The 16,433-nt window shown below is 39.9% G+C and overlaps 1 protein-coding gene across 2 annotated transcripts in view; it reads left to right on the top strand.

Annotated features, from left to right (window-relative positions):
- LOC111574163 (glutaminase kidney isoform, mitochondrial-like) overlaps positions 1–16,433 on the top strand; it is a 40,591-nt gene extending 24,158 nt beyond the window's left edge. For both annotated transcript variants that reach the window (XM_023278715.3, XM_023278634.2), the window contains exons 7-18: positions 1,431–1,489; positions 6,547–6,579; positions 7,436–7,494; positions 7,690–7,756; positions 8,075–8,125; positions 8,452–8,628; positions 9,552–9,683; positions 10,739–10,831; positions 11,174–11,235; positions 11,364–11,440; positions 11,534–11,597; positions 12,503–16,433. In XM_023278715.3, the coding sequence (XP_023134483.1) occupies positions 1,431–1,489; positions 6,547–6,579; positions 7,436–7,494; positions 7,690–7,756; positions 8,075–8,125; positions 8,452–8,628; positions 9,552–9,683; positions 10,739–10,831; positions 11,174–11,235; positions 11,364–11,440; positions 11,534–11,597; positions 12,503–12,650 (1,022 nt within the window). In that variant the 3' untranslated portion in view covers positions 12,651–16,433. The remainder of the gene's footprint in view (positions 1–1,430; positions 1,490–6,546; positions 6,580–7,435; positions 7,495–7,689; positions 7,757–8,074; positions 8,126–8,451; positions 8,629–9,551; positions 9,684–10,738; positions 10,832–11,173; positions 11,236–11,363; positions 11,441–11,533; positions 11,598–12,502) is intronic.

A 16,433-nucleotide genomic window follows, 5' to 3' on the forward strand; every position in this document is an offset into this window, starting at 1 on the left:
GGAGACTAGGCGATTCACCCCCGTAGTGCCAGTTCACACTGCTGCTAAACAATCCAAGCAGCACTGCCACGTTCAGCTGATCCAGGCCTGTTTAGGAGATGCTCCAAGTAGTGAGCAGATGTTACCAGTTAGCTGGTGCAAGATGCTGAAGGCCTAGTGCCAGCTGCTAAAAAGTGACAAAGAAACTGTACTGATAAACTCTCCAAACCGCTCTAAATGCTAATGCTAGCTGCAAGACTACTACAATGTCCAAAGCAACCTTAACACTGACAAACTACACAAGCCAGCTCAGCAAACTTGCTAATGCTTTCCGCTAAATGCTAAAATACTTCCCTACTTCAGCCAAGCTCACCACAGACAGAGACTATACAAGCAGACTTCATCTAAGATGCAAGTACCAATTGCTAACTGCTAATTGCTAATGCTATCTAAAAAGAAAAAACAAAAGACACAGCCACTATCTTACAAGACAAACTTACCTCAGATGGTATCCTTATACACAAGAAAGCATTTTTCCAAGGCGGCGCTCATTTCATTTGTCCAGCTGTGCGATATCTGATCTGAAAAACATGTTTAGATGCCCTGACGATCGTTATTTTAGGATGTCATCTGTCTTTTCCTTAACTGACTGCCATAGGAGCAACTCCAGTTAGTGTTGAAAAAACAAAGAAATACACCAATTTCTAGATTTTTTATTTTTAATGTAGTTTTTATAGAGCGCCATTTTCATGAGGAGAAAAGCACTGCTTCAATAACCTAAATGGATTAATCCATTATTTTGGCGACTGGAAAAGCTCTGTGAACCAAATCTCACGTAGAGCACTAGATCTGTCTTATCAAACGTTAATTCATCAATCTGCATTTTGTTCACACGGAGGATGGAAAAGTCAGATGTAAACTGGTCCTCAAACACTTCCTGTTGTTAACTACAGCTCTAATAATGTGACGTAAGCTGTTGTTTTTCAGCCATTATTTGTACTTAAACAACTACAATAGAAATTATCCAGGTCTTCTAATCATTCCTTTGTGAACAAATCTAACACTTAAACTGTTGCGGATCTTTAATTTACATTCTGCAAAACCACAGGCAGAAATGAAATCCAGGTTCTGTAAAAGTTGTTTTTTGACTGGACTCTGGTGGGAGAGTTTCCGGGTTTCCTCTCTTTGTTGAACAGAGCAGAAACGTCCCTGCTGTTTGTTTTTATGTTTATTTTTTCAGACATTGTTCAGGTTGGTTGCATAAGGAGATTAAAACACGGAGGGGAAGTGGTGTAGCTGTGTCTATTAAGGGTGTTTAACACGATGTTGCACATTCAGTCTTCCTTTTTTTGTGTTTTACCTTACAGAGGTTAATGATACATTGAAGTTTATTTTTATTTCTAAGCATCTTGTTCGTCTGCTGATGTCAACCTTCGCTTTGTTTCCTACAGATAAACCCCACAACCCCATGGTGAATGCCGGTGCTATCGTCTGCACCTCCCTCATTAAGGTAGGCTGCGTTCACGTACCCCATCATAAATTATTTCTCTCTCATTTTGTGAATATCCTCTCTGTAAAAAAAAACATGAAATTGATTGTTTTCTACCTTCAAATGTAGACTTTCTGAGTGTGAGAGGTTTTAGTGAAACTAAAAACAGCTGAATTCTGAGCTGCAGCTGTGAAGTCCAGCAAAAAAAAGTGAAAGAGAATCTGTCAGCAGGATGCGTTTCCACCAGATTACTGTATACAGAGAGATTAAGGTTATAGATAATCATGCTGAAAGGGGATTTGCTTGAAAGCAGAATCACTCAGTGGGCGGAGATGGAGACATCCCAGCATCTCCCAGTTTTAATCACGGTTCTATTAGCCGAGTGTCTCTTTAAATATCCTCCTCCGACCTTCACATCCACACAGGGAGCTGGTTTCACCTTTGATGGAAACACCAGAGCACCACCTGCTGATTGAAGACTTTAAAAAAATCCCAGCTCCTTCCTCATGTGGCCAGCGAGGTTCAACAGGAGCAGTTTAATTACATTTATCTGGCTGCTCTCGGCCAGAAGCTCGAGCAGTCAGAGAACTCGTACGATCAGAAAGTTCTGAGACTGTGCCTGTAAAAGTACATTTAAAAATCCCCCGATAGAAATGTTCTCCCAGTGCTCCTGCAACGCTTGTAACCGCAGAGAGTATTCCATAATAAGCATTGTTTTCACTTTGATTTGGCCAAAAACTGAAGTGATTTCCACGCCTCCCTCATTTTGGGACAGTTTCAGGCTAAAAATGTTGAAATGATTCAAGTTTTAACAGCTCTAATGTGCAGCTGTAAGCTAAAAATGATTGAGTTTTCAGCATCACAAAGATGCTAAATCACAGTTTTAACTGGTGCTGCACAGCTAAACTCAGAGCTTTGGATTTAAACCAGTTTTAAGAAGCACCACAGTTCTCAGCTCAAGTTATATCTGCAAATAGGTTGAGTGACTGGATTGTCAACAAAGGAACACAACATTTAGTCACAGGTATCTGGAAATGAAGGATATAGTATTTTAGTTTATGATCAAAACGACAAAAGTCAGACAAAAAAAGACAATAAAACAACACAAACTATTACAAAAATGAGGCACAAATCTACCAAAAAATGGGCAAACGACACGAAACAAAACAAAAAAGAGACAACAAAGTTACAAAGTGACAAAAACATGGACACAAACGAGACAAAAAAGGGACAAAGCGACTAAAGATAGCCAAAAAAACCCAAGCGAGACAAAAAGAAAACACAAAACAACAAAAACAACACACAGAACAACAAATAAAGTGAAATACAAAATGACAAAATAAGACAAAACACAGAAGAGGGACAAAAAGGAAACACAAACGACAAAAACCAGAAACACAATGACAAAAGTCAGAACAAAAAAAGACAAAAAAATAACAAAAACAAGACAAAATATTACAAAAATGAGACACAAAATGACTAAAAACTGGACAAATGACACAAAACAAAGCAAAAAAGAGACAAAAAGTGACAAAAAAATAGCCAGAAAACGAGAGAAATAAAGGAAATTCAAAACGAGAAACAAAATGACAAAATGCTACAAAAACGAGACACAAAATGACAAAAAAACGGGCAATCTAGTATTTTTTACGTTATGATCTAAACAACTTGTCCTGGTCTAGAAATTATTTTAAATTTATAGTCTTAAAAATTCATAATCTGCAGTTAATGCTTTTTCTGGACTTTTTACACTGTACAAAGTTGGGCCAGACTGGACCCTCTGGAGGGCCAGTTTTGGCCCACGGGCCTCATGTTTGACACCCCTGCCCTAGGCGGAGCTGCAGATCCACCTCTGGTCATCAGTGCTGATCGTCCATATGCAGATGTTGACCCACCCACAGGAACAGTCTCTGGAAATGTTCTGATCAAACCACATAGAACCAAAAGCTGCACATGAAGCTCCTCTTAGTTTGATGTAGGAACGTGGCCTGGATGTGAAGGGAGAGATGTTTAAAAAGATTCGTAGACCTCCGTTAACTTGGTTTTACACATCTGGAAGCAATTTCTGAAAGGTTTATGTGAGAAACGTGGACAGAGCTGCTCACAGCTTGACCACTTTTATGTGAGGAACGTCTCACATCGTTTTGGTTCCTTGAAAATAATAATTTAGAGCTTTTGATTAAACCAAACAGTTGCCCCACAGTGGATAGTAATAACCTCACAAGATCTACTTCAGGTTGCATTTCCAGCACAAACTATTTAATGATCTTCCATTTAATGTTAGCAATTATTTAAAAACATACATTTTTTTTCACAGAATTGGCAGCTTGGTTTCCCCTTTAGTGATAAAAATATAGAAAAGTTCCAATACAGAGTCTCCACTGCTCAGATCTTTGTTTGTTTTATGTTTTCCAGATTGTATTTTTGACCAAAACCTCAGAATTATTTCTTTTCTTTTTCTTTTGGATGAGCACACCAATCATCCAGTGTCTTCTGCTGTCTAGACATTATATGGGGATGATGGTGTAAAAATACAACATTCGGTTAGTTATGGTTTTGGGGGTTTGACATCAGGGAAGAGAATCGATCATTCCCATATGATGTGAAAGCAGTTTTCCTGTCAGTCGATCCCTCTGAATCCCAACCGATCCCTGCTAGATTTGTGCAGATGAAGCTTGAATCATTGATCTGATGATGAAACCAGGGTGGACCCTCTGCATGCCTTCCCTCCCTCAGTTTAGATCAGATTCACTCATTTGCAATGTACCTTTTCAAGGCTCGTTGTGTGGTTTTATGTGTTGTTGCATATTTTCCAGCATTAGGATCTTTGGGAAATTATGACCACAGCAACAGGTCAATGACGTTGGTAATTTTTCCTTTTTTAATTATTTTCTCCCCTCTTTGGTCTGGATTTGTGACAAGCTTTAGCCTTCCCATGGCTGTTTATGAATGTTTAAATGTCGCTTTTTATACTTTTCACCTGCATTCTCCAACAAACACTGTTTATACTCCTGGATTATAAACAGTACGACACAAACACTGGTTTAATAACATACTCCATTCTTCTGTAGAGAAGGAGCTTTTTGCTTTTGTTTCAGTTTTTTATTTATGCTTTATATCCTCAGATTAAAGCTAATTTTGTTTGTCATTAGCCGTCAGTACAGATGCAACCTCTTAACTTTGTCGAAAATGCCAAGAAACATAGTTTTTTGTGTGATAAAACCCTCATTGTGTGTTCACACTGCAGCCACACAGCAAACAAGTCTGTATACGTCTGAACTTAGTTTTAGCATTTATCACTCCGCCAAGGAATACGGCAGAGTTGTGTGACGATCGGCGTATGTTTGTCCGTCTGTTTCTGTCTGTTAGCAACGTTACTCAGTCTCAGTCTCAGAAATGTCAATTTAGCAGCAGAATAGAACAGGAAACACAAGCTGTTGCCAAAAACCAGGGAATTAGCTTCTCTCACAGTGGCTAACGCTATGCTAAGGGCTAGCGGCTATGTTAGAAGGCAGCCAGAGATTAACCTGAAACAGTGTCTGGAAAACAATAATTACTCTGCCAAGGAATGTGGTGGAGTTACGTGACGATCGGCGTACGTTTGTCCATCTGTCTGTCTGTCTGTTAGCAATGTTACTCAAAAACGGATGAACAGCTTTAGCTGAAATTTTCAGGGAAGGTCAGAAATGACACAAGGACCAAGTGATTAGATTTTGGGAGTGATGCGGCTTATAGCCTGGATCCACAGATTTGTTAGAAATTTCTGTATCATTGCAAGACAGTGGCACGGCGTCACTGTAACCATGACAACCAGTGAACACTACATCAGCTGACTGTGATCCTACTACAAATCCACCACTGAGGACTTATCAGGACTTATCCATCAGAAATGATCCAAGGAACAAATGATTAAATTATGGGGGTGTTTCTGAGTCCCATCAATTCCCGCCGTCCGCTACATATTTAGGTCACGTGATGCAGTGTCCATATATAGCGTACACATGTATAACACACGCCTGGGCTCAGCGCAAGATAATTTTGTTTGTGGGTTCATCTATATTAAATATTAAATAGCCATATTCTGTGTTGCTGCGATTTCTGCCACAAACAGTTTTTTAAATTTCAGCTGTCGTAATAATACAACGACTGAGCAGCCTTGGACCAGCACTGTGCTCTCTGAGTGCTTTTCTTCTGACCTTTAGTGCAATTTTGTTGTAACGTGATCATGTTAACATCAAAATTAATTATTTTGTACCCAAACAATTTGGCGTTTACAGGTAGATAGCAAAAAACACCTGAAAGAAAACAGTGAAAATAAGGTGTGATTAGTTCAAAGCTGTGTTTTAATGTATGTCTGTAACTGTAAAATAGGAAGGCATGTCAGGCTGTAGCATCCTACATTTCCCATAATGCACCAACTCTCACCTTTTTTGCTAGACCTTCTCTGCCTCTTTTAAAAATCTTTCCACCTCCACTTCATCATAACTTCTAGTGTTTCTTTGCTGCTGATTAGTTAACTGACTTTAATGTGTTTAACTGGCGGAGTGTCACGTTATTGATCGATTATAGGAATCACCGACTTTGATTGTGTGGCTCGCAGTGTGATCACACCTTAGACTCTGCAGCTTCGTACAGTAAACGTTCCACAGAAGCACACCTTTGGCAGTAATCACCACGGTAATTCAAACAGTTAGAGCTCTGTAGTCTAACGTACGTGTTGTTAAAACAAGACTTTCTTTGGTACTTTTCATGGTAGCCATTTTTCTTTTATTTTCCAAAACCAGAACCCCCTGAGTGGATTAACGGTTTTATTTCACCTCCTCCATCTCCAGCTAGTCTCCCACCTCTAATCTGACTCCATCTGATGTCATGACTGAATGGCCTTTCTGACTGGTCACATGAGTAGTCGTGTAAACTTGCACTGTTTTCCTGTTGTAGCTTAATATCATAGAGATATTTATCTGATGTTGTAGTGCTAATATCGTAATATGGGTAACTCTTTCATGTCTTTTTATTATTAATTGTTTTTGCTAGCCTGGCTTCGTTAAGGAAAGTGATTGCTTCTGTTTGTGTTTCAGCAAGGGGCCAGCAACGCCGAGAAGTTTGATTATGTAAGTGTTCCTGCCTTGTTTAATGTCTTTATAAAACATGCACCTATTGTAAAAGTTTCCAAACTGAAAATTGTTTGAATTAAATCTGGACTGGAACCAGTCTATTTTGTTAATCGATGAATTGTTTGATGTATTAGGAGTCAGAAAATGAGTCTAAAAGTGGAAGTTATTCAGATATCTGTAGCCGTCTGGTTGTCAAAAAACAGCAAATAGTCATATCTTCCTGACTCTGAAGGTTCTGCACAGACAAATAAATGAAGTTAGTAATTCAGTGAAATGAACAGATTTAACACTTCTAGAGTGATTATTTACTGCCATTTCAAAATTCAACATTTGGGAGCAAAGTGTTGTTTCTGTCGGTGCCACCAGAAAGACAATAAAAACAATGAAATATGCAATAAAAATATACAAAAGTGCAGCAGCCGCAAACCTCGCACACAAAGTAGGCAGTAAATGTACTTTTGACAGATAAATAAGGGAATAAACAGAAGAGCATCACACAGAATGTATATAAATAATACAACTGAATTTCTAAATGGTGGTGTGGAAGTTCAGGCAGACTCAGAGACACACTGGAGACTCAGGGTGTGAATAATGTTTACTGATATCAGGAGAAGTGACACCAACAGAGCAGCAGCTGATGCCAGCATCAGTTCTGAGGATTCTCTCTGATCTGTGGGTTTATACTGTAGTTGGGAGAAGGTCAGGTTTAGATTACAGACCAACATGGACACAACTAGTCTGCTTAGTCACAGCAGAATAGACGATACAGGGGGTCCTCCACTTACGTTGGAGTTCCGTTCCTACGGATTGTTTTAAGTCGATGAAATTCTGAATCTGCTGCTCTGCTCTGCAGGTGATGAACTTCATGAACAAAATGGCGGGAAACGAGTACGTGGGCTTCAGCAACGCCACGTGAGTCCTGCAGAAACACACTGTCACCTTTCAGCTGCAGATGAAATCACATTCTGTCGCATCTTTTAAGTGCGAAGGGCTCAGAGTGTCGCGGTTAGATTCAACGTCACGCAGCAACTGATGAAATGGAGTTTATATAAGATGAGCTGAGTCATGGTGTTTAAAGCACAAACCTCCTCCTGCTCTCTGTCCCAGTTTCCAGTCGGAACGCGAGTCCGGAGACAGAAACTTTGCCATCGGCTACTATCTGAAGGAGAAGAAGGTGAGGTCAAACACCCAAGCAACAAAACATGCTGATGGTGAAGCAGCTGGTTAATGAGACTGTTTTAATGCTCACTCTTTCAAAATAAAAGTTACAAATATCACATCTATTGGTCATTTTTGCATGTGACTGTTTGGCTTTTTTAGTTCTACATGTTTTTGTTATTGTTAAGCACTGAACACATTTAATTGCAGCTAAATTGTTTCATCCTTTTTTAATATTTTCCTCCTTTTATTATCATGGTAATATTTGTTTTTGTCCCTTGAAGCTGTGAGATGTTTCGCTGCACAGTTTCTGAACATGTTTTTGTCCTTGTAGTGTTTCCCGGAGGGCACAGACATGACTTCCATCCTGGACTTCTACTTCCAGGTAAGTTGGTGTTAAATGTATACTTTAGTTGCTGATTAAATTTATATTGGATGAGTTGAACCCAGAAACTGGAACTCCGAAGGTAAAGCTGAAGAAGAAACTCACATTGGATGGATATTTTTGGATTAATGTGTTAATTTTTTCATGTATCTGTGAAATACTCTGATTTAACAGACTTTTTAACACTAATATTCTAGCTGTGCAGGCCATCAGAACTCTGAAATACCCCAACAAAGCCACCCTGAATGTCTGTTTGACCTCCAGTTCGTCTTGCAAGTGTGAAAGCAGCATCATAAGTCTTTTCTTTTCATGTTCTTCCACATCAGCTGTGCTCCATCGAGGTGACCTGTGAGAGCGCCAGCGTCATGGCGGCCACTCTGGCCAACGGCGGCTTCTGTCCAATCACAGGCGAGCGTGTGCTGAGCCCCGAGGCGGTGCGAAACACTCTGAGTCTGATGCACTCCTGCGGCATGTACGACTTCTCCGGGCAGTTCGCTTTCCATGTCAGTATCACATCACACACTGAACAAGTTGATAGATTTTCAGGGGTGTCGTCATATTAAAATACGATGAGTCTTTATCAGTCCCACAGTGGAGACATTTAGATGTTACATTAGATGAGGTGGATGGATGGATGGATGGATGGATGGATGTAAAGAAGATAGATGGATGGATGTAAAGAAGATAGATGATAAATAGACGGATGATAGATGGTTTTAAAGAAGATTAATGGGTGTAAAGAAGATGGATCTATCGATGGATATATAGATATTTGGGGAAATTCTAAGTATCCAGTAGCTCACACATGCTACATAGAAGATGGATAGAATAGATGGTAATCACGTTGGTTGATCAGGCATATGGGTTCTGTAAAGCGTCTTGAGACAGTTTGATCTGTAATTAGCGCTATATAAATAAAATTGAATTGAAGAAACAGCAGTACGATGGCTAAAAACGCTGCTATTTACAGAATTGTGCAACAATCATTAGTATTTACAAGAAGGTGCAAAATTAGAGTATTCTAAGAGTACAAAAGGCGCAATGTGAAAACAACAACTGCTAATAATGATCATATAGGAGGGGTGTGATGACTGGGTCTAGGTGGGACCAGTTATTGGTTTACTGCACAGTTGAGTCGAGATGTAATAATAAAAGCATCATATATAATGTATTTTCTAGTATATGTAGAACAATAGATGTTGCACAGGGTTTTTATATGTACAGAATATTCATCAAAAGACTTTACAAGATCCAAACAGGGTTAAAGTCAAACTACAACTTTAAGTGTCCTTGATTACTGGTGTTTAATTTGCTTTCTGAAGGAATCTCTCAGCGTCCTTTAAACATGGAGCTGCTTCAGGTGTCATGTGACGCTTGGTGTACTACATTCAGGATGCAGCTCATTCTCCTACTTCTTCTGTTTCAGGTGGGTCTGCCGGCTAAATCTGGTGTCGCTGGCGGCATCCTCCTGGTCGTTCCCAACGTGATGGGCATCATGTGTTGGTCTCCTCCTCTGGACAAGCTGGGCAACAGCGTCAGAGGCATCCAGTTCTGCACGGTACCCTCAGACTTTATACAGCTCTACTGCTAGCTCTTTATTCTGAATCCGGATGGATGGATGATAGATGGATGGATGGAGTAAGATCCATGAGTATTTGGACATTGACACATTTTTCAGCATTTCTTCTCTGTAAACCACAGTGGATTTGGAATTACAAACAGTCAAGATGTGAAGACTTTCAGCTTTAATTTGAGATAGATAGATAGATAGATAGATGGATGGATAGATGGATGGAATGGTGTTAAGAGGATGGATGGATGGATGGATGGATGGATGGATGGATGGATGGATGGATGGATGGATGGATGGATGGATGTAAAGAGGATGGATGGATGGATGGATATAAAGAGGATAGATAAATGGATGGATGGATGGGTGTGTGTAAAGATGATAGGTGGATGGGTGTAAAGGGGATGGATGGATAGAGGATAGATAGATGGATAGATGGATGGATGTAAAGAGGATAGATGGATATGGATGTAAAGAGGATGGATAGATGGATGGATGTAAAGAGGATGGATGGATGGATGTAAAGAGGATGGATGGATGGATGGATGGATGGGTATTATTCTGTTGTCTGATTAGCATGGAGCGCTGTGGTCTTCACATCGACTCGGTATGTTCTTGGGTTTAGCTGATCTGATATTAATCATTATTCCAATTAAAGGTATCTGGATTTTTCCAATAATGTTTAAAACACACCCTGAAAGTTTCTCAGCTCATCGCAGAACTTTCTGTTTTTATATATTTGAGGCCTGAATACCAAAATGAGCGTCACTTCCTGTCATGTTTTTCTTTCACTCTGTTTATATTTTAAAAGTTAATAACAAGAGTTCCTAAAATTAGTTTTAGTATGTGGTCTTTGCATTCATTTTATGTGACGAATTTATGAACAACTCATAGCAATTTTTTAAACGTCCTATAAATAATCACCATAATGCAGCTTTGTGTTTGATGATCTACCTGGTGAAGCTGTTGATGGTGAGTCAATGTTTAAAGCTTCTGTTTGGTGTGAAAATACGCAACTATTCCCGAATGTTTTCTCTCTCCAGGACCTGGTTTCACTCTGTAACTTTCACAACTATGATAATCTGAGGCACTTTGCCAAGAAGCTGGATCCTCGCAGGGAAGGAGGAGACCAGAGGGTGAGTCTTCATCGTCACCATCCTCTTCTTCACGAGTCTCAATGTCATAATTATCCAGTTCTGCGTTTTCTTGTGCAGCTTCCTGGTTCGTAAATTAAGATTTATTCAGATTTATTTTGACTATGAGGCGTCTCTTTAACAGGCAGTGGGATACATTTGTGTCAGTGGATGCTGTGTGTGGGAGTTTAATCCACAGTGCCACCTGCTGGACAAATGTTATATCGCCTCTGTTTATTGTTCAGAATATGTTCAGTTTTTCACTTATAAATTCTTGATTTTGTCACACTTCCTCCTCCTTATTGGTCAACACTCGGGACTAACCTGATGCTTGTCGTGTTTCAGGTGAAGTCTGTGATCAACCTGCTGTTTGCTGCCTACACAGGAGACGTCTCGGCCCTCAGGAGGTACGTTAGCGCTTCACTTTCTGCAGAAGGGTAGAAGATTAAAATCACCAACACCCTAAAGGAGCTCACAGCCTTTTTCTGGTTTCCCACTGAGTAAAACAGCCGTCGTCGCTCTTCCCTGTTTGCAGGTTTGCGTTGTCCTCCATGGACATGGAGCAGCGGGACTACGACTCCAGGACGGCGCTGCATGTGGCGGCTGCAGAGGGTGAAGAAGCACAGATGAGACGGCTGCTTGTGTGTCAATAAGTCGCTGTGTTTTGTGTTCACGGTGCTCATGTGACATTGGTGTGTGTTTCAGGACACGGCGAGGTGGTTCGCTTCCTGCTGGAGGCCTGTAAAGTCAACCCAGTGCCCAGAGACAGGTAACTGAAAGAACTAACTGCAGGGCCTGAAGGGAGTTTCACTCTTATACAATATTGCAGTTATGTTAGCACATGGATAAAAGTGGGAGTTTTCATGGAAAACATGGAATTGTCTGAGTGACCACAAACTTTTGAACGGTGGTGGAGGTCAACTTTAGCTAATATAGAGCAACTTTAGCTAATATAGAGCAACTTTAGCTAATACAGAGCAACTTTAGCTAATATAGAGCAACTTTAGCTGTTATAGAGCAACTTTAATTCATGTACACTACCGTTCAAAAGTTTAGGGACACTTAGAACTGTCCTTATTTTTGAAAGAAAAGCATTTTTTTCAATGAAGATAACATTAAATGAATGATAAATCCAGTCTAGACATTATTAATATGTAAATGACTATTCTAGATGGAAATTTCTGTCCACACAAGAGCAATTTCCTGTTTGAAATATGTAGATTTTTCACTTTATAATTGACATTTTGATTGAAAAAGCAATAGAATAATGTCAACATCCACTTTGTTTCCTCCAAGTTTGTGCATCACTTCTTGTAAGAAGTTATCAGTGATAAAGAGCTCGGGGTAGTCATACAAATATCACAATTTCTTTAAAAGTACAAAAGGTAGCTTCAAAATTTAAGTGGAATGATATCAAAAACATGTTTTTGAGGAATACTGCAAATATGAAATGATAAAAGCTTTTCATTACAAAGCTATTGCAAGAAAACGACCTCACTGGGCCATTTTTGATCCAATTATGCATCTAACGGTTAAAAGGTTTTTTTGAAGTTGTTTTGTTGACTAGCCACTGTTCATGGGTCGCAGGCTCAACCAGTTGAGCTGTCCGGACGCCTGTGGAAACGTTATTCAGTAATGACGTAAACTAAAGGCCGGTCGATGTGTTGGCTGCAGGTGGGGCAACACACCGATGGACGAGGCGGTGCACTTCGGCCACCACGACGTCGTGACCATCCTCCGTGATTACCACAACAAGTACAGCCCTCAGGACAGCAGCGACGACAAGCAGAACGCAGAGAAGAACCTGGACGGGATGCTCTGATGGAAGACGGGCATGTGAGGACGGTATGATCAGAGGGAGGAGAAAATATACACATAGAAACAGTTAAACAATAAACTGTAGAGAGAAAATAAAAACCTTTACAAACCAGTTTAGAAGAACAGAAATCCCTTAAATCCAGCAGCCGCTCCTCGTCATGTTGTTCTTAGATGTTGTTGGTTTTATATCACTGTCTGTACTCTGAGAGGGGGTGTTCTATTTCCTTCTCATTTCTCCTTCTGTATTTAACTGTTAGTTTGTAGGGAGTTCACAGCCGCCTGCTAAACTCCATCATGTGCTTGTTGCTGTAACAGCAGGTGTAACTTTGGAACCTTCCTCACTCGGTCATCACAGTGTGGTGGAATGTATCGTCCCCCAGACACCTCGGTGTGTGTGTGTGTGTGTGTGTGTGTGCTATTTATTGATCTCTGTAAGATAAACTGTACAGTCGTGTAGTGTGTGTTTGTGTGTGTGTGTGTGTGTGTGTGTGTGTGTTCCTGGGAGGAGATCAGTCGGTGTAAATACGTACAGGTGTATAGTTGTAGCTCTGTGGATTCAGCTTCGATCAGGAAATGTGACACAAACTCTGGAAACTGAAGCTGACCTGAATATTTCCATTATTGTTTCCTGCTTTAAACCGTTGAATAGAAGCTTTTTGTTGTCTGGAAGCCGAACACTGGACTTTAATTTTTCACTCCTCTGCTCTTTTTTTTTTTTTTTTTGAACTTTTATTTCATGTAAATTAAGGAAATCATGTTTGGCGTCTCCTGAAAGTTGAAAGAGTTCCTACATATCAGATGCGACACTGCCGACGCTCCTGCAGAGACACTGAATGACCATAAAGATCCACCAACGTTGGTTTTATTGTAGAACATTTCAGCGCACAATGAACTGCACTCAATGACAGAAATAATTTCAGTTATGAACCTGTTGGTGTTAGCTTTGGATTGACTGGAAGATTTTATACACAGATCGATTTACTTGTTTTATCTGCGTAGATATCACTGATTTTTCTGCTGCTCATAATAGTAAAAAATATTACTATTATTGCAAAAAGGTTTGAGCAAAACATCTTACTGCAAACCAGAGGTACCTGTAGAGATGATTTATCAACACCTAAACCTACAGACATGAAAAATAGCATCATCTGTAAGTGCACACACTTGTTGCTGCACATTTTTCACTGTAAAACTCTCACAATCAAGAAGCTTTAAGTCTTTTTTTTGTTGAAAAACTGCATAAACGTTGATGGGGTTAAAAGGAAATGGTGCATAAACTTTAATGGCTAAAAAGCTGCAGATACAAAGCTCAGAGTTGTGAATAGTGTGAAACTCAGCCAGGATATGCACAGTTTACCGAAGAAAAACTAAACTTTAATTTAATTTTTAACCAACATGCAGTTTAGAAACCACCAGCTGGTTGTCGCTGAAGCAGTATTACACTCCAAAAAGACAGTTTACCTCTGATCTGTGTCATTTTTTACAAAAAAAATCCTCAAATCTTGAAATGTTGATCGTGTTTTAGGCTTTAAATTCCGCCGTGTCAGAAGTGAACCTGAACACTTCATGTTTAATTGTTTAACGGAGGCCAAGAACATTGGAGGTGTTTTTCTTTTTCGTGTGTAGTTTCTGAAAAGATCCAATAGTTAACAAGAAAAGCACTCAGAGAGCTCAGTACTAAACAAAGGCTGCTCAGTCGTATCATTTCCAAAGGATGAAATCTTCAACCCCTTGATGCCGATTGTTGCAAATTTGCGACATACAGCTTTCATTCAGACTGCAGCAGAGATAATGTATCCATTCAGTGCCGGTCTGTGTATATTCAGTACGTACCTCGGAACCTTTTGCAAGCACCGGTTACTCGTTGTATCATTCGGAGTGGGACCTAAATTATTATATATCTGTTATTATTATATATCTGTTCTATGTGTAACAGACAAATTAACAGTCTCCACTTAATTTAGCATCAGGTGGAAAGCAAAAACACAAATAATTTTTTTTTTATAAAAGTGTAAATAAATTCAGGCATCAGGAGGTTAATATAATATGACCTTGCACTGAGCACAGGTGTGTGTTCTGCATGTGTACGTTATGTACAGATACCTAATCATGTGACCTAAATATGTAGCAGGTGGCAGGAATTGATGGGACTCAGAAACACCCCCACAATTTAATCAGTTGTTCCTTGGATCATTTCTGATGGAAAAGTCCTGATAAGTCCTCAGAGATGGATTTGTAGTAGGATCACAATCATGTGATCATCAACAGGCAGCTGATGTAGTGTTCACTGGTTGTCATGGTTACAGTGACGCCATGCAGTTATCTCTCAATGATACAGAAATCTTTAACAAATCCATGGATCCAGACTATAAGTCACATCACCACCAAAATCTAATCACTTGGTCCTTGTGTCATGTCTGACCTTCCCTGAAAATTTCATCCAAATCTGTTTTGCAAACAGACAGACAGACAAACCAACACCGATTGTCACATAACTCCAGTGCATTGCTTGGTGCAGCAATAAATGCTAAGAATAAGTTCAGACGTATACAGATTTGTTTGCCGTGTGGCTGCAGTGTGAACATGCAATTAAAGTTTCATCACACAAAAAAACTATTTTTTTGGCCAATTTTGACAAAGTTAAGAGGACGTATCTGTTCTGACGGCTATTGACAAACAAAATTAGCTTTAATCCGTGGATCCAGACTACAAGCTGCATCACTGCCAAAATCTAATCACTTGGTCCTTGAGTCATTTCTGACCTTTCCTGAAAATTTCATCCAAATCCAGTGGTCCATTTTTGAGTAATGTTGCTAACAGACAGACGGACAGACAGACAAACCAACGCCGATCGTCACATAACTCCACCGTGTTCCTTGGCGGAGTAAAAATTTAAAAATAATGAATTCATATTGCATTAAAAGTATGTACAGAGCCATTTGGGTCACTTAGAACACATGTGAATATGTTTTCTAGTTGCATTTTTTTGTGTGAAGTTATTGATTGTTGAAAATTTGAAAAAGTCAAGTGACCCTGCAGGGAACAAATAGAGACAATAAATGGCAATAAAATGACTAATCTGGACAGATAAGTGAGGATTCTGGCAGTAGACGGTGTTCATTTGTTCCAGGAGTCATTTTAAACACCTGAAATGTTTCCTTTGTTGAGTCTCTGTTCATTCTGACTGTAATGTTTTCTGATGGTTTGTATGTAAACGCTTGTTCCTGAGACTGAAGGAGAATTCTAATGCAGACAGATTATTGTGTTGTTGTTTTTTTAATCTGTAACGTGCAACAGAATCTGTCATACTTGAACAGTTGCGGAGACGTTTTCCTGATGTTTTGTTCCGTGTGTTGGACGAACTGAACCAATTTAAAAATGAAAACTTTCAGAAGCAGCAGGAAACCCTCCTCAGGCCGGGATCAGCTCGTCCAGTTTGGTTCAAACGTATCCATTTTCCAGTTAAAGAAACCACCAAAAGAAGCACAAAACTGCGTCTGAAGCCTGCAATATTTCAGCAATAGAAGCGTGATGATTGTAAGTCGAGGAGTCGGCGATTGCGGCTCTGGCTTTCCGTCGGATCAGCTGATCCCGGCCTGCGGCTCTGATCGCTCGGCTGCCGATGTTTGTGCCGCTGCGACTCGACTGTTCTGAATGGAACGTGTTTGGTGTCGTTCTCTTTCTTCTTCTCCATGTGTATTTATGCTGCTTCGGCTCACCGAGTGTCGCAGGCAGTCCGGATATTTATTCACAGATGAAAACATTTAATAAAAGTCAGAAAAACCAA

Source organism: Amphiprion ocellaris, chromosome 24 (assembly GCF_022539595.1).
Source record: "Amphiprion ocellaris isolate individual 3 ecotype Okinawa chromosome 24, ASM2253959v1, whole genome shotgun sequence".
NCBI lineage: Eukaryota > Metazoa > Chordata > Actinopteri > Pomacentridae > Amphiprion > Amphiprion ocellaris.